The following is a 17,617-nucleotide window of genomic DNA, read 5'->3' on the forward strand; positions in this document are numbered from 1 at the left end:
CAGAGGTGCATGGAACCCATGCTGGGCACTGCCCAAACACCCACGAAACGGCCTTTGTCCAGCCCTGTGGCTCCTGATCAGGGGTGTCTTTCTGCTCACTGGAGAGAGTGCAGTTCATTTAGTATTCCTATTATGCATGAGATAGAATATGTTATTCTACCTGATCACAGAAGAAGCACAGATACTTTATTGATGCTCTGGCTATCTTTTAAAAAAGGGAAGCAGATTTCCTTGTCCTTGTTAATAGAGGATGCAAGAATGAATGTTTACAAGGGGTTTTTTAATGGTCTTTTGTTTCTTAAGGCAAAATATTTGAGACATTTGTTGTTTTGAGGCATTAAATATGTTTTGCAAGGTAATTAAGGAGATTAATGCTAATCATAATTGTGTCCATTCAAAAACGTCAAACCTATTTAAGCGTATTTTTCATAATAGTTGTTAATTAGCGAACTGCATCAAAGTTTCCATACAGGGAGGAGGAGTTAAAAGCTGATCGGAAGAAAAGTCTTGCAGGTGCAGATGTGGAAGACACGAGCAACCTGCAGCTGACTAACACAGTTCCAGGAACGAGTCAAATATGTTGCTTTTTCACTGATCTTTTCTTTATTTCCTCCCACAGTATTTTAAAAAGCAGAAACGGTTAATCCCGGAAAGGACGGTGTGGAAATATTTTGTGCAGTTATGCAGTGCAGTGGAACACATGCACTCCCGCAGGGTGATGCACAGAGGTAACATTAATTCAGTCTCTTTTCACTGAATAATAATATAATGTTCCAATTAGTAAGCGCCTGCATTCAAAAACAATTATGCTGATGTTCAGCCAGTGCATGTTTGGAGAGGCTGGAGCTGCGAGATGGATCCTCCTTCTGTCTCTGCCTCATTGTTAGAGGATTCAGGCCCGAGTGAGGGTGGTATTAGGAAGATGAGCTGCTTTGTATTCCAGACACTGATATTAAGTAGAAGTGTCAAACTTGCCATTAGAAAAGTGTCAGAAATAAAATGCTGAGACTCCTGGATACAGTGAACTCTTAAGAAATAGTCTTCATTATATTAGCTGTGACCTTAGAGAGTTGAGAAGAGTTTTCCTGTCTCGCAGGCTTTTCTGAAATATTAATACAAGTATGTCCCACACTCTCATAACCTGTTCTCTATTTTCATTAATTATTTTTGAATCTCTTGTCTTAGCATGTCTCCTAAGTTTGAGCTCTATCCAAAAATTACATTGGTGCTTTCAGAGTCAGTGCAGTGCTTTGTGAAGGACTGGACTCAGGAAATGCAAATATCCCAAAAGGCAGCAATCTCTGCTGCTTGTTATTTCCTTGCTGCTTTGAAGGAGTGAATTCCTCACTGTATTTCTCAGCAATGTGATGTCATTTTTGCTCCTTTATGCATCCCCTGATGCAGTTTATCAATTGTACTTGAATTAGGTCTGTAATTGGTGGCTGAAATGTGGAGCTTCTCACACTGAGTCTGCTCTGACATGAGGAAAAGAGCCTCTAACTCAGTCCTGGCGTTCCTGCTTGGGAAACTGGGGTTCTAGAGATTTCTACACTCCCTGAACCAACTGGGCTGTACAGAGCCCAGAATTTATGCATATGTGGAACAGTAATTAGCCTTTGCACGAGGGGATGGTGGTGGGCAGTACAGTTTCCTGTGGAAAATGAGCATTCCCAAAGAGAACCGGGCTTATCTCTTTGATTTCCAGCAGTTAGAGGTTGCCTCTGTTCTGTTGAGCTGTTTCCTACATTTCCCCTCATTGGTATTTCTCGTGTGCTGGGAAGTACACTCTGATTTTTGTGTCTGTGCAGAGCTTGAGGCCTTGGAAGATTGAGCCTATCAAAGCTGTAAAGAAGCACGGTTCTGCTCCAGCCCCTTTGTACAGCGAGTGCTGCAGGCAATGCTTCTATTGCAGTATTAGAACCAAATAACCTTTTGTGGCTTTGACCTTTTACCTTTTTCTTCTTGCAGACATAAAACCAGCCAACGTGTTTATAACAGCCACAGGGGTGGTGAAGCTGGGAGATCTTGGATTAGGCCGGTTTTTTAGTTCTAAAACCACTGCAGCACATTCCTTAGGTAAGCTGGTACTTGTTAAGCGAGCCCTGCCGTGCAGTTGTCAGCTGTGATGTTCAAAAGCAGTGGTGTCTGTCCTCTGACGGTGACAGAAGTGGGATTCAGTGGATCCTGGATCTGCAGTGATGTGCATTCGAAATGCTCTGCATAGGCATTAATAGGTATCTTCTGGTTTAAAGCTTCGCTTGTTATTTTTTTCTGGAAGGCCTGGCCTGGTAAGCGTGTGATTTTTAGCAAATGGAACAAACGCAGCTTTTCCACTCTAAATACCATGTTTGCCTGCACTGTGCTTGCTGGAATGAAATGTCACACCACCACCTTTACAGGTGTCTGAGGTGGTTCATCTGTTCCAAAAAGGGACTGCACTTGAAATTCAGCTTAGGCTTTAAAGGTCCAAGCTTTCTTCATGTCTTCCACATAGCTCAGAGTTGTGTCCCTCGTTTTTACCTTTAGCATTAATTCCAGTGCGACAGAAAATTCCATAGTATATACAGTTCATTGTTCAAGTCTCACAGTACAAAGTATTTCCTGACTGTGTCTGTAACCTCTTAAGAGGTGATTTTCCATTTTTATTAATGGGTCCCAAAGGTGCTTCCGTGCTAGAGCAGTGAGGGAACTTTGGCTTCTGGTGCAGTATTTAAGCTCTTTTGCATTTACCTCAGTTGATTTTGGAACACACGGCAGTTGTTTCACCTTTGTTTTGTGCAGTTTCCTCCACCCAGTGAGTCTTGGTGAATCCTCTCTTTAATGTGTACAGACCTTATTGGTAACACTGGGGCTTCTCAGCGCACAACGAAGGAAGATTCCTGCCTTGCTTTGTGCTTAAAAAAATAGGGACATTTCTACAGTTTACTGGCATAAAATAGGAGATTCCAGATTTCCCTTTGCATCAAAAGCTGTCCTAGGATATATCCCCACTGTGCTTAATAGATGAAAATAAATCCTTTTCACAGAAAGTTACAATCACATCATCTCAACAGGCCAAAATACGATCATGTCTAATTATATGATCTTATCTGGTTTGACTGCTGCACTTATTATATTAATAAGAATAAATTGGGGCTTGGAAGCTGGCTGCACATGTAAGCCAAGCTTGTGACCTTTAGCAGGGCTGCTCTCTCTTAATTGAGAAAGCTCGAGTAGGAAGAACTCAGCCCCTTGTGCCTTTCCTCACATCACAGTGCCCTGGAAACAGGTGAATGGGGTGCAGAACACTGAGGGCGAGGCACCGAGGCTGGAGAGGGATGGACACACCACCATTTCCAGAGATTCTGGATCCACGTAAAAAAAAGAACATTTTAACAGTCACGAAATTTGCAGACTTGGAGCTTCTTCCTTTATTTTTGGTAATTTGCCAGAGATGCAGGTTTTGCAGCAGCAGGAGGTCGGCTGGTCTGGGTTTTGGTGTAATTAAGCCATTCTTTAGGTGTCTGTGGGGGATGATCCCCACGCCCAGCGCAGTGCCCGGCCCAGGCCGCGGTGCCGAGCGGGCACTTCCCATCCCACGTTGCCCCGGCAACCGCCCTGAGCCGTCACTTCCCTGGCTGCTGACCCATGAATTCAATGTGCAGCTTATGCAAATATATTCATCTCATTTCTTCCTTTGGCTGTATTTGCTCACATCAGGCTGGCACAAAAGGGCACGAGGCAGCCCCCGACCCGGCTGACAGGTGTAGCACCGGCTCGGCAGCGCCGCGCCGGGAACGGCAGCCGTAATTAGAGCAAGGAACAGAATGAACGTCACATGAATTACCAGGCAGCAGATCATATTTGTCAGGAAGGATTGCATACATAAAAATTAAGTGACAGTACATGCCGGGGTAATGAAAGAAAAATGAAAGATTTGCCTGTACACAGCTCGTGAGGCGCCGGCGAGCACTGGGCTCCGAGCGCCGGGGAGAGCCCTGGCCCCTGGAAAAGCTCCTCGGGCACACCTGCCAGAGGGGAAACATGGACACCTCCAGCCTCCCAGGAGGGAGAGGCAGCAGGAACCAGCTGGGGCCGGAGGGTGCAGGGGAGTTCCCAGGGAACCACCTGGGCTGTGCTCTCCCTTTCCCTTGGGAGCAGACAGGAGATGGTTTTCCACAGGGGAGAGCTCTTCCTGCACAAGCCTTGCCAGCAAATTCATGTTTTAGAGGTAATGGGCGTAGCTAAGGTGAATTTAACTACTCCTTGTTACAATGTGGTGGCTTGCAGTCCTTCCTTCCCTAATTTTAGACTTTAGAAAACTTTAATAAATACAGAGAATTTCCATTAATGTTAGAATAGATAACTTTATTGAGAACTGGTCTAGTACCCATTTTTAACCACATAAACTTGGCATTATCCAGAGCTTCTGACTAGCTTTACACTTCAAAGAAATGAGAGGGGAAAAAAACATGAAAAAAAACCCCAAAAACCCCAAACAAACACCAAAAGAAACCAGTTTTACACAGAATAGTCTTGTTTTGCAGCAGATGATTTATTATTTATTCTTGGACAAGAATATACTTAGAGCAGATTTTCCTTTGGGGTGATGCACATAAGTCAAAGCTTCCCAGCCTAGAACCTGCCAATAGCTGTGGACTGGAGTACAGGGGCGTTACCCGTTCCTGCTGAATGGGAGGGTTACCAGGGGCCTGCTGAAGATCTCTTTAATAAATGGTCTGTTTGCCTTTCCTCTTTTCTTTCCTCTGCTTGCCAAGCCAGTTTGCCATCTGAAACAAAATCCCAGGGCTTGGAGGGGCTGTAAACAAGGCTTGGTTAGAAAAAATGGACACAAGAAATACACTGAAAACGTCAACAGCCAATATTGTGGGAATTTTGAGGAATTTTGGCCTTTTGGTCTCTACCTCGAGTACAGTGTTTGTGGAAGAAAAGGTAGATGCAGAATTTCTGCAGGTGTATTGCACTACATACATGTATAAACCAACTAAACAAGTAAACCCAAAACAACCCAACCACAAAACTATAAGGACTTAAGTAGTGTCGTGTGATTAAATACTAATAAGAATAAAAAATAGAGAACCTTAAGGCAGCAGGTCTGGTAACAACAGCTGCAATATTATGCACAAAATATTTATTGGTTTTTTTCGAAGAAGAAGTAGATTTCATCTGCTTTTTTTGTTTGTTTGTTTTCCCCCTTGAAACAATTCGTGGGGGTACCTCACACTGAGATTTGAAGGAATTTAATGTCTTAGTGCCTCTGAGCACAGTCTCACTTTAGCTAATTCCTAAATTCTACTTCTGGGAGATGACCTGAGCCAGCTCAGAGCCTGTGGGAGACACTGTGTGCTGGTGTCAGTCTGACAGTCTGTGTAAAGGTGTGGCAGAGCCACTGGCCTGGCTGGGGTACCTCAGATTCAGCAGATGAGACTGACAGAGCCTCCTGGAAGTGTTAATCCCATTTCTTTTGGTTGTGCTCACGAGCAGACAGGGCTGAGCTCCCCAGGAAGCATCAGTGCTGGCTGAGCTGTGTTTGCACAGGGACATAACCCTCCTGTGTGCCAGTCCTGCTAACCTGCCCCTGTCACAGCAACAGAGCTCCTCTGATTCAGCTGGAAAACGTTTTCAGAGGGGCTGAGCGGGATCTGCCCTGTGCAGGGAGAGCCTGGCTGTGTTCAGAGTGAGCCCTGGGTGTGCTGGGGCAGCTGTGGGACCTGTGCACAGGTGGGGCTGGAATTCAGACTGGAGATGAGAGAGAAGGAATTGGAATTTTATTTCTGGAATAACTTTGCTGCCTTTGCCTCTGTGTTTTCCTGGTGACATAGGAGACTCTGCTGCTGTTCTAACTGGGAATAATTAGCATTTCCCTGCCTTGGATGTTGTAGCTGTGCCCGGGGGGAGCCGGGGTGCTCGGGCATCGCTGAAGGGGCTCAGGGTCAAGTGAAGTGTTTCAACTGCCAGGAGCAGAGCAGGGAGCTCCTTACTTAGCCATAGCTTCCCTATGGTTTGGCAACCTCTATGACTTCAAAACCATTGCTCTACCACCTGGTGAGTGATACTGGATCGGAGCAATATTTTGTATTTTCAGCAGGGCAAATGCCAAAGAAAGTTTGTGATGAACGGTCTCCGATTAGACTGCTCTTGTCAAATTGACTAATGGGATGCGATGGTGAGCCCTGAGTGATTGCACTGGAAGCCTTGTGCAGTTTTCTAGAAGAGGCTCATTATGGGAGATTCCCACGTAATGCTGGACAGGCCGTAAAGAGAATTGGGCTTGTCAGTCTTTTATCATGACAGTTATTTAAAAATTAATGCCTCAGTTTTGAAACGCAGGGCTCTGCTTGTTTGTACATTTGCTGACAAGGCTGCGGTAATGGCAGGTAAATGTGGTGGGTGGGCTCAGGAGAGGAGCTCAGGCGTGGGGAGCTCCAGAGCTGTTGGATGTAGTGGAGCAGATTAATGCCCGGCTGGGCAGGAGGGCACCGAGCCGTGGCACGAGCACCCAGGGGGGCTCAGGCTTATCTAAAGCAGGAATCCTCTGAACCAGACATCATCCACAGCACCAGGGGCGCTGCCCCAGCTGACCTGGCTGCCGTGGCCGCAGAGCCCGCTCGTTCCTGCTCCGAGGTGGTCGCGCAGTGACCAGAATAACAGCCCGAGAGCGGCCCTGGCACCGGAGCACGGGCACCTCGGGGCAGGGCTGGGGTTGCTCTGCTGCTCCCCCCGGCCCTGCCCCACTCCCCGAGCTCGGGGGTAGGATGAGCAGCATCACAGAGACAGTGCAGCTGGGGAAGTGTCTCACACGCCGGTGCTCAGTGCAGGCTTCCAAAACTGTCCAAGAACTTCATGGAACAAGTCACTGCTGCTGCTGCAGCTGCATATTTTTAATCAGGAAGATGAATCAGTGCTGTCCCAGCCAAGTCAGTTCTTGCACAGAGGTCTGGCAGCTGTGTGGGGATTACTGGGAGAGCTGTGCTGTCCATCGTGTGTGTCTTGCGTGCACGTGGGACGGAGCCCTGGAAAGGCTGGCTGGGCTCTTTGAGTCCTGCCTGCTCCTGGTGTCCTCTGAAGTCACTCTATGTAGTCTGTTAAAAATTATTAACAGAACTCTGGTCTCTTCCATACCCAGGGGCTTTTCACTGGCAATTAAACTTCCCCAGCCAGATCTGGGACTGTGTCAATCTGACTTGCTCCTCCTCAGCATGGAAACAAAATAATCTCCATGTGCTATTTTTGCTCTGTTGTGGTTTGTATAGAATTTACAGAAATGTAACTTCTCATTAGGGTACCTTCACAGTGAAAGGGGAGTAATTTCTTGTTTAATGACCTGAAAGCATGAGCTGAGTTCACCATGCAGGGCAGCTGATTGCTGAACTTCTTGGGGGTCCAAATAAATGACCAGCTCTGTGCTGGGTCACCTGTGCAGGTGGCAGGGGTTGGGTTTTGCCTCTCAAGGCTGTTGCTTTCTCCCCAGAACTCATTTATTTCCCACAGTGCAGATCCCTCCTCAGGAACGCTGGGGAAGGTGGTGGCTGTTCTTCCCCTCCACCTCCAGCACTCTTTCAGCTGCTTATTAGTCCTCCAGCTGTCTCAGTCAGCATTTCAAATGGAGAAATTGTAAACTGAATGTTACAGGCAAATTAAACATTTGCCATCTTGTGAGGGAAAGGTCTTTAATTAGGAGAAGGATACACTGGAATGCCAAAAGAAAAAAAAAATTGACAGGGGACGGACAAGCAGGGGAAGCAGGAGAAAAGAGCATATACAGTCCTTGGATGTTTTAATAAATGATGTATCTGAGGATTATTTGATGTAGCTGAGACTGCCAGGATGTCTTGTATTTTCAGTACCACAACTGAAACTTATTTAGGATTTAAAAAAGAACCTTTTTGAGGTAAGGAATTTATTAATAATTTCCTGTAACTTCTGTCCAAAATACTGCAGTAAATTTCTTTTGATAAAGTACAGACTTGTGGAAGTACATGGAAATCCCCCAGCTTCTGACACGAGTGCAAGTTGGAGCAGGGTTATAAAGTTTGGAATGATATCCTAGTTCTTGCAGAAAGTTTTGCCCCTGTGTGGAGCTGTTCCCTGCCCTGGGGGTGCGGTGCTGGTGGCAGCAGGGGTGGGGACAGCAGTGTGTGAGGGGTGCACGCTCCCTGGGGAGACAATAACCCTGTTCTGTTTGTTTTGCAGTGGGAACTCCCTACTATATGTCCCCAGAGCGAATACACGAGAACGGCTATAACTTTAAGTCTGATATCTGGTCCCTGGGCTGTTTGTTGTACGAGGCAAGTATCTTCTCTGTTCCCCTGGGTGTGTGGAACCCACAGCACGGGCAGGAGTGCAGGGGGCCGGGCTGACTGCAGGCGCTGGGGGAGAAACCCAAGGAAAAGTTGTCTGGCTTTGTGTTCGCCGAGTGCCGGCTGAGCACGAACAAAGGGCTTGTGCCACCCAGCACAGCACTCACACAAAGTTAATTTAGGTCACAGCAGATGCTGAGGATGCAGCCATGAAAAGCCAGTTCACTGCATCCCTCCTTCCTGCTGGGAGCAGAGCTCTGTTAGGGCAGCATAGTCAGAGTGTCTCCTGAACACTGCTTTTGTTTTCAAAATAGCAAATCCATTTGAATGCAAGCTACTGGTTTCTTAGAATCCATTCTGACCAATTGCAGTATTTTAATTCTGGGAGCTTTCAGTAAAGAAAAATAAGAGTTTTTATGTAATGTGAAATCAGGGTCTTTAACTATTAGCCTATGGGTGAAAGTTTTTCTAATTGTGCATTGTGTTACAGCTCCAGGCACAGACCCAGAGATGAACTGCCCAGTGTGCAACTTGTTCTTTAAAGGTGTTACGTGTGTTTTGAAAATAAGTGCTATGATTTTATAACAGTGCATTCAGTTTTATGATTTCATTTTTAGCAGGGATCAAAGGGTATTGAACAGTCTTGTACTCGTTTATAATCTAATCTAAATCTTTTTTTAAATGGATGCATCTTCGAATTCAAGTGAAAGTGCACGTCAACATTTAGAAAGCTTTTATCCCAGCCCAGAGGATTAAAAATCCCTGGGATATTTAGTAATAAGAATGTTGCTCATGTCCTCTTTGGATAACAAATTATGTGAACTGGTGACATTTTGCTTCTCAGTACAACTTCTTGTAACCACATGGAATTAGAGAAATGGAATTGTTTTTGTGAGCACATCAGATGTGAAAGATACTCTGGCTAAGCCTGTACTTCAGCTGGTTGGTTAAACAAACACGGTAGGACAAGGTGGTGTAAAAGTCAGTTTTGCCATAACATGGCTGTTCCCAGCAGGAGTCAGAGCTTGCCACTGCGGGGTCCTTGTGGGAAGAGCATCTTCCCCCAGAGCTGAGTGCCTGCTCAGGGAGGCAGGCCCTGCCTGGGGTGGCACTGCCACACGCTTCAGGGGGGGGCTGGTTTGCTGCTGCAGGTGTAAAATTCCGGGGGGTGAACCTGCTGAGAGAGAGGCTGGGCTGGGAACTCAGATCAAACCCTGCTGAAGGCACTGCAGACCCCAGGGGGCTCCACTCCAGCAGCACAGTGGGCCCAGTAGCGTTTGTGGACTGGAGTGGGGTCCAGAAGCTGCTCCTGGTGACACCCGTGGGTCCCCGGAGCCGGGCACAGTGCCAGTGTTGGCTGCAGTGGTACCAGAGCAGTACAGGTGTGTGTCCCTGGGTCTGCTGGTCGTGTTTGAAAAGGGATTTCGAGTTTCAGCTGTGGGCACAGAGGGAAGGAAGTCTGACCTCCCAGTACTTCATTGTGCTGGCCTGAGGAGGAATTCCCAGTGAGGACTGGCCCTGCTGTGGGGGGCTGGCCTGGCCAGCTCTGCCAGGAGCAGGCAGGGTGGCCCCAGGTGGACTCCACTCCCGGGTGCTGCTGCAGTGCCAGGGTCCCTCCCAGGCTGAGCTCCTGGAGATGGAATTCCAGATTTATGCAGAGAGAAATATTTAGCGTTGTGCTAAGATATGTTTTTGTTGCAGGCAATATGGTCCCCTTATGGCACAGGAGTCTTGGTACTCCTTGTATTTCAAGCAGCTGAATTAATTGCACACTAAACATAATTCTCTGGTAGGAGTAGCAGTACTACAGTAACATCTGAGAGGTTTGGCATGTGAAGCGTTTTTGGATTTCCTTCCTACGTAGGTAAGGCTTAACTTTGGGAACAGGAGCTGTGAGATCTTGCAGATTCCAAAGGAGACTTGACAGGTACCAGTTTTGTGTTCAGCAGTTAAACAGCTACTTGACTTCTTAAACTTTCTAGAATTTCAAAAATTAAACCTCGGATTTGTGTGCCTTTGAAGGAGCTTTGTTTTATCTGCACTGATTTCTTATAAGGAGAATGTTTTTCCATTTGGCTTAAGAAGTAAGGAAGGGGGATGCTTGTTTGGGTCTGAGTCACTTCTGATCTTTCTCCAGATAGATTGTGCAGATAAGCTGCAGAGATTTAACGTACAAATTGCCTTCAGAGACAGGCGTGTCCACTGGAATCCACTTAGGGAACATTGAGGGCTTTGGGACATGATGCCACATAGCACCACTTAACTTTGACATTGATAATCACACAGTGATTTTTATTAAATCTTATCAATATAGTAGTAACTGTCTTCATCCCTCACTTCCTGTAGATGTCTGTCAGCAAGATAACTTGGAGGGGATAAAAATAAGTTGTTAATTCCCAGAATGTAGCTAGAAGCAGTGACTTCAGCAGTTGTGGCAAGATGATCAGTGGAAGCAGTAGCAGGGATTCCAACCAGTCGTGCTGCGTGGTGGGGCTTGGCCGGGGGATCTGCCGGGCCTGGGGTAATTGCTCTAATCAAAATGTCAGCAGCAAACCCCAGCTCATCACAAACTGCACTCAGTGAGACACTTGGAGTGCCTGTGGTGATGGCCCCGCTCTGGTTACCACTGGGTGCCCTCTCTTTCCTCTTTAATTCCCTGCATTTACCCTCCCAAACCCCACCGTGTTTCCTTCCCATTCCTCCCTTTGGCACATCACGGCTTAACTATCCCTGGGATGAAAAGGGAACAGGAATTGGAAGATCCCTCTCAACCTCACTGGCATTAGTGGTGTTTGTATTGAGATCCTGGAGACCCCGTTTAACCCTTGCTTGCCTTCTGTGCTTCCCCTTTCCCCATTAGTGCTGTGCTTGGCACAGCCCTGTGTGCTGGGCTCTCTGCATTGTTTGAACCCACTGAGAGCAGTTTGCCATCAATCCTAATTGGAGAGTGGAGTCTCTAATTGGACTGTAATTTTTCTCCCACTGATTTGCCTGTTTCTGACAGTAGTGAAGCAACAGTGATACTTCACCTCTTGCCTTCAGAACCTTCCAAACGTTCTCACCTGACTCTGGGCTCCTTGGGAGCCCCTCAGGGTGTAGGTTCATGAGGAGCAGCTTAGGTTACTACTGGTAGGAGTGGTGAGGAGTGAGGAAGAAACGTAGTAACTTTAAATGCTTTAAAAGGCAGGCTGGTGATTTAAACCAAGGGTAGTTTCTCCTGGTGTGTCCTGCACTGCTGGACACCTGGACGTGTGTTGATGGCACTGAGGTTTTGGTGGGACCCACAGCCCGTTCCTGCAGGGCCCCTGCCCAGCCACGTCCTCTGCTGGGAACCAGCCCAAACCCAGCAGTTCCAACCCTGTCCTAATCAAAACCATTTGTCTGTCACCAAATCCCTCAGAACCCATCAATCTTGGCTCCTAAGTGCAGGTAATGGATTGCAGGGGCTGGTATTGGCTCTAACTCTGCTGGGAGCTCGCTGTGTGTCAGCACCGTGCAGAGTAATGAGCAACAGACTCATAATCATCAGAAAACCCCTCAAAGCCGCAGGGAGAAGCAGCAGCTTCAGCTGGCCTAGGGATGAAAAGCAAGCCCAGGTGATGGGGCTGGTCAGAAAACGGTTTAAAAATCTGAACAGAGGGGTAACACCCCCAGTTACGCAGCAGGAATTCCTCAGCAGGAGGTGTTGCTGTGCTGGGTGGGGCTGCTCTGACCCCTGAGCTCCAGGCCCTGCGTGGGAACACGAGCAGAGGGTGCTGCTGTCCCATCAGCAGACACAGCCTGAGCCACCACTGCAGGGCAGGGGTGCCCCTGGTGCTGCAGCTCTTGGAGCCTCGGGCTTCCCTCTGCTTACACCTCGTGGAACTCCCAGCCCACGTGGCTTTGCACACTCAGAGGTGGAGTTCCCTCCTGAGACTCCAGTGTGGCACAGACACATCTTCATGCAGTCTCTGTGTGCTCTGGAGGGAGTTGTCCCCCAGAGCCTCCCGTGGGTCTCTCCTGGGGGAGCAGCCTGGTTATCTGGGGCAGCTGTGGCACTGCTGAAGGTGCCAGTGCTGGAGCCATAACACAGGACTGAAAGGGGGAAAGACCAGACTGATCAGGAACATTGTCAGTAGTTTGGTTCCCAAATCTGCCTGGGATATTCTTTTATAAATAGCAGATTTCTGGCAGGAGAGAGGTGTGTTTTGAGGTTGTTTTGGTTTTTTTTAAAGGCTGAAGTACTCTAAGATTCTTTGCATTTTAAGTAGCTAAATGTCCACAGATTTAGAGAGATGATTGTTTGAGAGGGTTTCAGAGTTGGCTTAGAGCCAGTTGGGTTCTCACTGATGCTCTCAGTGGTCCAAGCATCCTATTTCTTGGGTATTTTCCTTGGGAAGCAGAGCAGTGCCTGGCACCAGCCCTGCCAGGGCTGCAGAGCTGTGGGGACCCTGGAGCAGCGCGGGCTGGGGGCAGTCTGGGAGCAGCAGCATCCCTTGCTCACTGGCAGAGAACAGAATTGGCTCTTGCAAACCAGCAGCACTGAGGACTCTCAAATCCTTTGCCTTTCTGAAATGTTTCCTGGTTTTTTCTCTCCAGATGGCAGCTCTGCAGAGTCCCTTCTATGGAGATAAAATGAACCTGTTTTCTCTTTGCCAAAAAATAGAGCAATGTGACTACCCACCTCTTCCAGCTGAACATTATTCTGAAAAGGTAAATCGGGAGTGTGTTTGCAGGGGAATGGGGTGGGGGTGCACTGAAGTTCCTTCTGGCACGGGGAAAGGGAACCTGGGAGGAGGAACAGCCCCATCCAGGGCAGAATGGGGGGTGCCCTGGGGCTCCTGGGTACCTGGCTGAGGAAACAGCTGTTGTGATGGCTGAACATTGGCAAGCTAAATCAAGGCAAAAAAAGGTTTCTTAACATGAGAAATATTTTGGAACTGAGTCTGGGGCGCTGGCAGAGACCAGCAGTGAGCCGTGGGAAAGCCCTCTCCTTGCTTCCTTTCCCTTAAAACAACATTCCATAAAACAGCACTGAAATGTTTGTTTATGAACAGTGTGTAATGAAGGGGGGAAGGATTCTTTTTAAGAAAAAGAGAAGAATAGCCGTTTAGTTTAATGCAATAAGCACCTCTACAGCAGCTGCACTGGGGCTTTTCAAGGCTGTGCATCTGAAGGAGAGGGGTGGGAGCAGCCTCTGAAGCGCAGCATAAACCCCCGGCCCTGTGCCCTTCCCTGCAGCTGCAGACACGCCCTGGGCTTCCTCAGGGCCTTTCAGAAGGGCTTTGCTTTTTTCCTCCCTTACCTCGACAAAGCAGCTGGTTTTCCTTACCTCCTCCTTCCTTACAGTTGCCTGCTATTTGAAAGGAAATGGGTAATGGAATTTTAAATGTTCACTCTGTCCTGTGGGGCTTTTGTTTGACTCCATCTCCGAGTCCTGAGGAGCGAGGCAGGATGCCTGGGCAATCCCCGGCCTGGCCTCCACCCCGGGAGGGCCCCACGCTGCACGCTGTGTTTGGCTTCGCTTTTTGAGGCTCTGGTGCCAAACGGTGCTTTGAGAGCCAGTCTGTAAAGTGCATTTGTGCATTTCCCCCGAGCTGCCGCGGCCCTGCCGGTCCCTCTGCCGAGCTGTGCAGCTCCTTCACTCAGACATGCCTGCTGGCAGCAGGAATTAGTGTAAGTTGACAGATGTGTTTCCTGTCTGTACAATTACTGTCTGTTTGCTTCCCTCTGGCAGTGCTAAAGAGTGTGTGTAGTGCAGTGATACAGTGCGGGGTGAGAGGCTGCTTTGCAGCTCAGAGCGCCGGGTCCCGGAGAACTCGGCTCCAGATGGTTCATGCACTATTCACGGGATGCTGGCAGAGGCTGTGCCTGTGGCTGCAGCTCCTCTGCTGCCCAGGGAAACAGCCAACAGCTCCAGTCCTGTGAGGGGTAGAACAGGGCTGCACCATCAACAACAGCCAGTGTGGTACAGCTGTGTGGGTTGGTTCAGAGAACACATTGGTTCAGCAGAACCCCGGGTTTCGGGGTGTTTCCTCTTTGTGGCTTTTTGTGGCTCACCAGGCCAGATCCTCCTGTGAGCAGCTCTGTGCTGCTGGTAGCAGGAGGAGGAGCTGGGACTGCAGCCAGGACTGGTTTTCTGTACTGGAAGCAGATTCCTGGTAACTGGAGATCCGGGTTGGCAGTGCTGGTCCAGGCTCAGCCGCCGGTGCTGTCGGTGCTGCTGAGCTGCCTGTGGGGACAGAACTGTTCAAGTGCTGCTCGGCTCCTGGCTGGACCAACGTCCTGATGGCACAGCCTTGGGTGAGCTCTAAGCATTTTAATTTGTTGGTGGGAGTCTTGTGGTGATCTTGGCTGATCAGGGCTGTGTTAAATCTTTAGGGTCTCGGGGTTACAAAGGCAGCAGCATCCCTGCCCTCAGGTCAGGAAAAGTCACCAGAGAATGGGGCAGGGCCCAGCAGCAGGTTTGGGGTGGGAACAAAGATGGGGCCTTCCTCCATCCAGAGCTGAAAACCTCAAGTACATTCAGTTAATGCAGCTGAAGCTGTGTGCTTGATAGCTGTATGGTCATGCTTTTAATTACTGCTAAAATAATTGGCACTATGGCTCTGGGAGGATGTGAGAAGATCAGAGGCTCAAGGCTGTTTCTCCCGGTGCCTCGGGGGTACGAGCAGCTTTCAGTGTCTGTATAATTAAAAGCTACAATCTTTCATGTGCACAATAAAGAGGGTTGGGAGGTGGGGAGACTCCAGCCCTTCTGCATTTTATTTATTAAACATAATCAATGACCAGTCTCTCTCCTTCACAAAGGTTTTTAGGAAACACCAGGGTCTCACAGCCATGTCCAACAGCTTAAGATGCTTAAGTGCTGGTCAGACTGCTGCACTCCAGGGCTGGCAGGGTTTGGTGCCAGGGTTGGTGTGGGAAGGGCAGCACAGTTGTTGTACCAGGAGCTCGGCTCAGGGTCCCCCTTCCCTGAGGGTCCCTCCTGGAAGGTCCCTCCCCGCCTGCCACCTCAGGCACACTGTGGTGGTGATCTGGTTTTCCCTCCTTCAGCCACATCCTGCTCAGGCCACTGGTGCCTCCCTCCCTCTGCCCCGCGCTCCCCATCCCCGGCTGCACGTGCTGGGTGCTCCTGGCCGGGCTCCCTCTGCTCCTCTGGTGTGGAAAATGTGCTGGGGTGTGGGAGATTTAAATACTCAGTGGAGATGTGGTGGGGAAGGTTCTTCCTGGCCCGTCTGGAGGCGGGACACACAGGAGACAGAGAGACATGTGCCTGCAACCTGCTCAACATCTGCAGGAGGAGTTCCCAGCTCCCGGCCTGGCCTGCAGAGCTCGGGCAGACGATCTGGAGCCTCTCCCAGTCAGGAAGCAGCGGATTCATTCCCGTCTGCCTGTTGTCCTGTCTTGCAGCTGCGGGAGCTGGTCAGCATGTGCATATACCCCGACCCGGATCAGCGGCCTGACATCGGTTACGTGCACCAAATAGCCAAACAAATGCACGTGTGGACCTCGAGCACATGAGCGCACCGAGCCAGCACAGCTCAGTCTTACTTGAATCCTTTTCTCAGCTGAAAGCGACTGGTGCCAGGTCACACAGGTGGGAGGTTGAGCACTCGCAGCAGAGGCTCCATCATTTGCAGGTTATTTGACAAGGACTCTTACAGGTGGTCGTGCTTTAACGTGAAGATTCTGTGAGGTATTGCAAGTGATTCTTTTATTTTTTATTTTTAAGGCAAATAACGTTACGGATGTAGATCATTTAAGGGTCCTTTCTTAAAACTGTCGTGTGTAATCTAGGATAGCCAATATTACCGAGGGCTCGGCCTTTGCCAGACCTTCTCTCTTAACTGTAATGTGAAATACCGAAATAATTCCTTCAGTGAAATCACTTTATACTAATGTAAGAATTACCGTAGATTTTGTGTAATTTGTGTAACTGCTACTTTGCCTCTTCTGCAAATGGTTAATAGCAAATTCAGTTTTTACTTGGTGTATTTTAAAGCAGCCATTTATGTGTTTTTATTAATTCCCTCCTCTTCAGACTTAGAAACTGGGAAGGGTTGGGGGGTGGGAAATACTTTGGGTTTTTTTTTTTTTTTTTTTTTTTAAATTGTAAACTTTGTGTATTTTGCTGATGCATTTCTCTGTCAGAGAGGAGTTAAACATGAGCCTGGGGAAAAGAAGCCAAACATGCCAAGCAAACCCAAACCAGCCTTGCTCCTGCAGAGAATTGCTCCTTAGCCTCATTTTCCCTTTTGGAATGGCTCTTCTCAGCCTCCAGGTTCTTGTTTAAAACCAGTGTTGATCGAAGCCAGTTCGATTTTGGTGCAGAGACTTTTACACATTCAGTAGTACATTGGGTACTATCAGTGGAACTTCAGCAGTGTTTTAAACACTTGGAAAATTTTTTAAAAATAAATGCTTTGTGTATGGAATTCTGCATAGGATCAGCCCCGTCCCTCAAACTGTGAAAGCTCATTATAGAATGTGAATGTCTATGAATCTCAGCCTGATCTGAAGGAGTCATCGTCTCTAACTGCATGAAAATTGTCAACAGCTAAATTCATTCATTGAATCAATGATTTGTTTCATTACTGCCGATGGAAATATTCCCTGCTTTAGGAACAGCCGTGGATTCACGTTCCAGTGTTTCCATTCCATGTGCCTGTTGGGAGGAGCGGGGCTGCACTCGGAGTTCCTGAGGAGACCCCTCAGCCTGCGCCGCTCCCGCTGTGCCGGGGCTCGTGCCAGCTGTGGATTTGTGTGTGACAGTTCAAATGCAGCCTGGGCCTTTTTTTTTTTTTTTTTTAAGGAAAGCTTAAAATCCTTAATTTTTTTTGAACTAAGATTAGGGTTAGGGTTACATACATATATATGCTTTTAGTGGATTTTTTTTTTAACCTAATTTGCTCTACTTAAAGGAAAACCGCAGTGCCGTCTTCAGCTACTTCCTAGCAAATTTGGGAATGTTTTTATAGGGTACCAAGAAAAGCCATTAATTGCTGTGAATAAGGTTGGCATCATTAATGCAAGGTGTCATTTACTGAGGCTTCTCAGCAGAGCGCTGAGGGCACTGCTCTCAGGAGAGTCAGGACATTCAAATCAGCAGGAGAACGTCGTGGAGGCACCAAACTGCTCCCACCATTCCCATGCCAACCAGCTTGGTTAATTTACACCCGGCCTCTGTAGCACCTGTCAGGTGTGAGCTGAGCCTGCCCCTGCACTGCAGCTGTCCTGGAGCTGGGATGCAGCTCCATGGCCAGAGGGAAGGGGGGCTGCGCCGCGCTCGGCGCGACACGAGGAGGGTCAGCGGCTTCCAGGGCAGCTCAGCTCGC

At 48.3% G+C, this 17,617-nt stretch overlaps 1 protein-coding gene across 2 annotated transcripts in view; it reads left to right on the top strand.

Annotated features, from left to right (window-relative positions):
* Positions 1-16,717, top strand: part of NEK6 (NIMA related kinase 6) — a 42,514-nt gene extending 25,797 nt beyond the window's left edge. For both annotated transcript variants that reach the window (XM_050319709.1, XM_050319708.1), the window contains exons 6-10: positions 620-728; positions 1,969-2,076; positions 8,194-8,288; positions 12,879-12,992; positions 15,693-16,717. In XM_050319709.1, the coding sequence (XP_050175666.1) occupies positions 620-728; positions 1,969-2,076; positions 8,194-8,288; positions 12,879-12,992; positions 15,693-15,803 (537 nt within the window). In that variant the 3' untranslated portion in view covers positions 15,804-16,717. The remainder of the gene's footprint in view (positions 1-619; positions 729-1,968; positions 2,077-8,193; positions 8,289-12,878; positions 12,993-15,692) is intronic.
* The last annotated feature ends 900 nt before the right edge of the window (positions 16,718-17,617 follow it).

The sequence above is a fragment of the Myiozetetes cayanensis genome, unplaced genomic scaffold (genome assembly GCF_022539395.1).
Source record: "Myiozetetes cayanensis isolate MyiCay16 unplaced genomic scaffold, myiCay2020 scf23, whole genome shotgun sequence".
Lineage (NCBI taxonomy): Eukaryota > Metazoa > Chordata > Aves > Passeriformes > Tyrannidae > Myiozetetes > Myiozetetes cayanensis.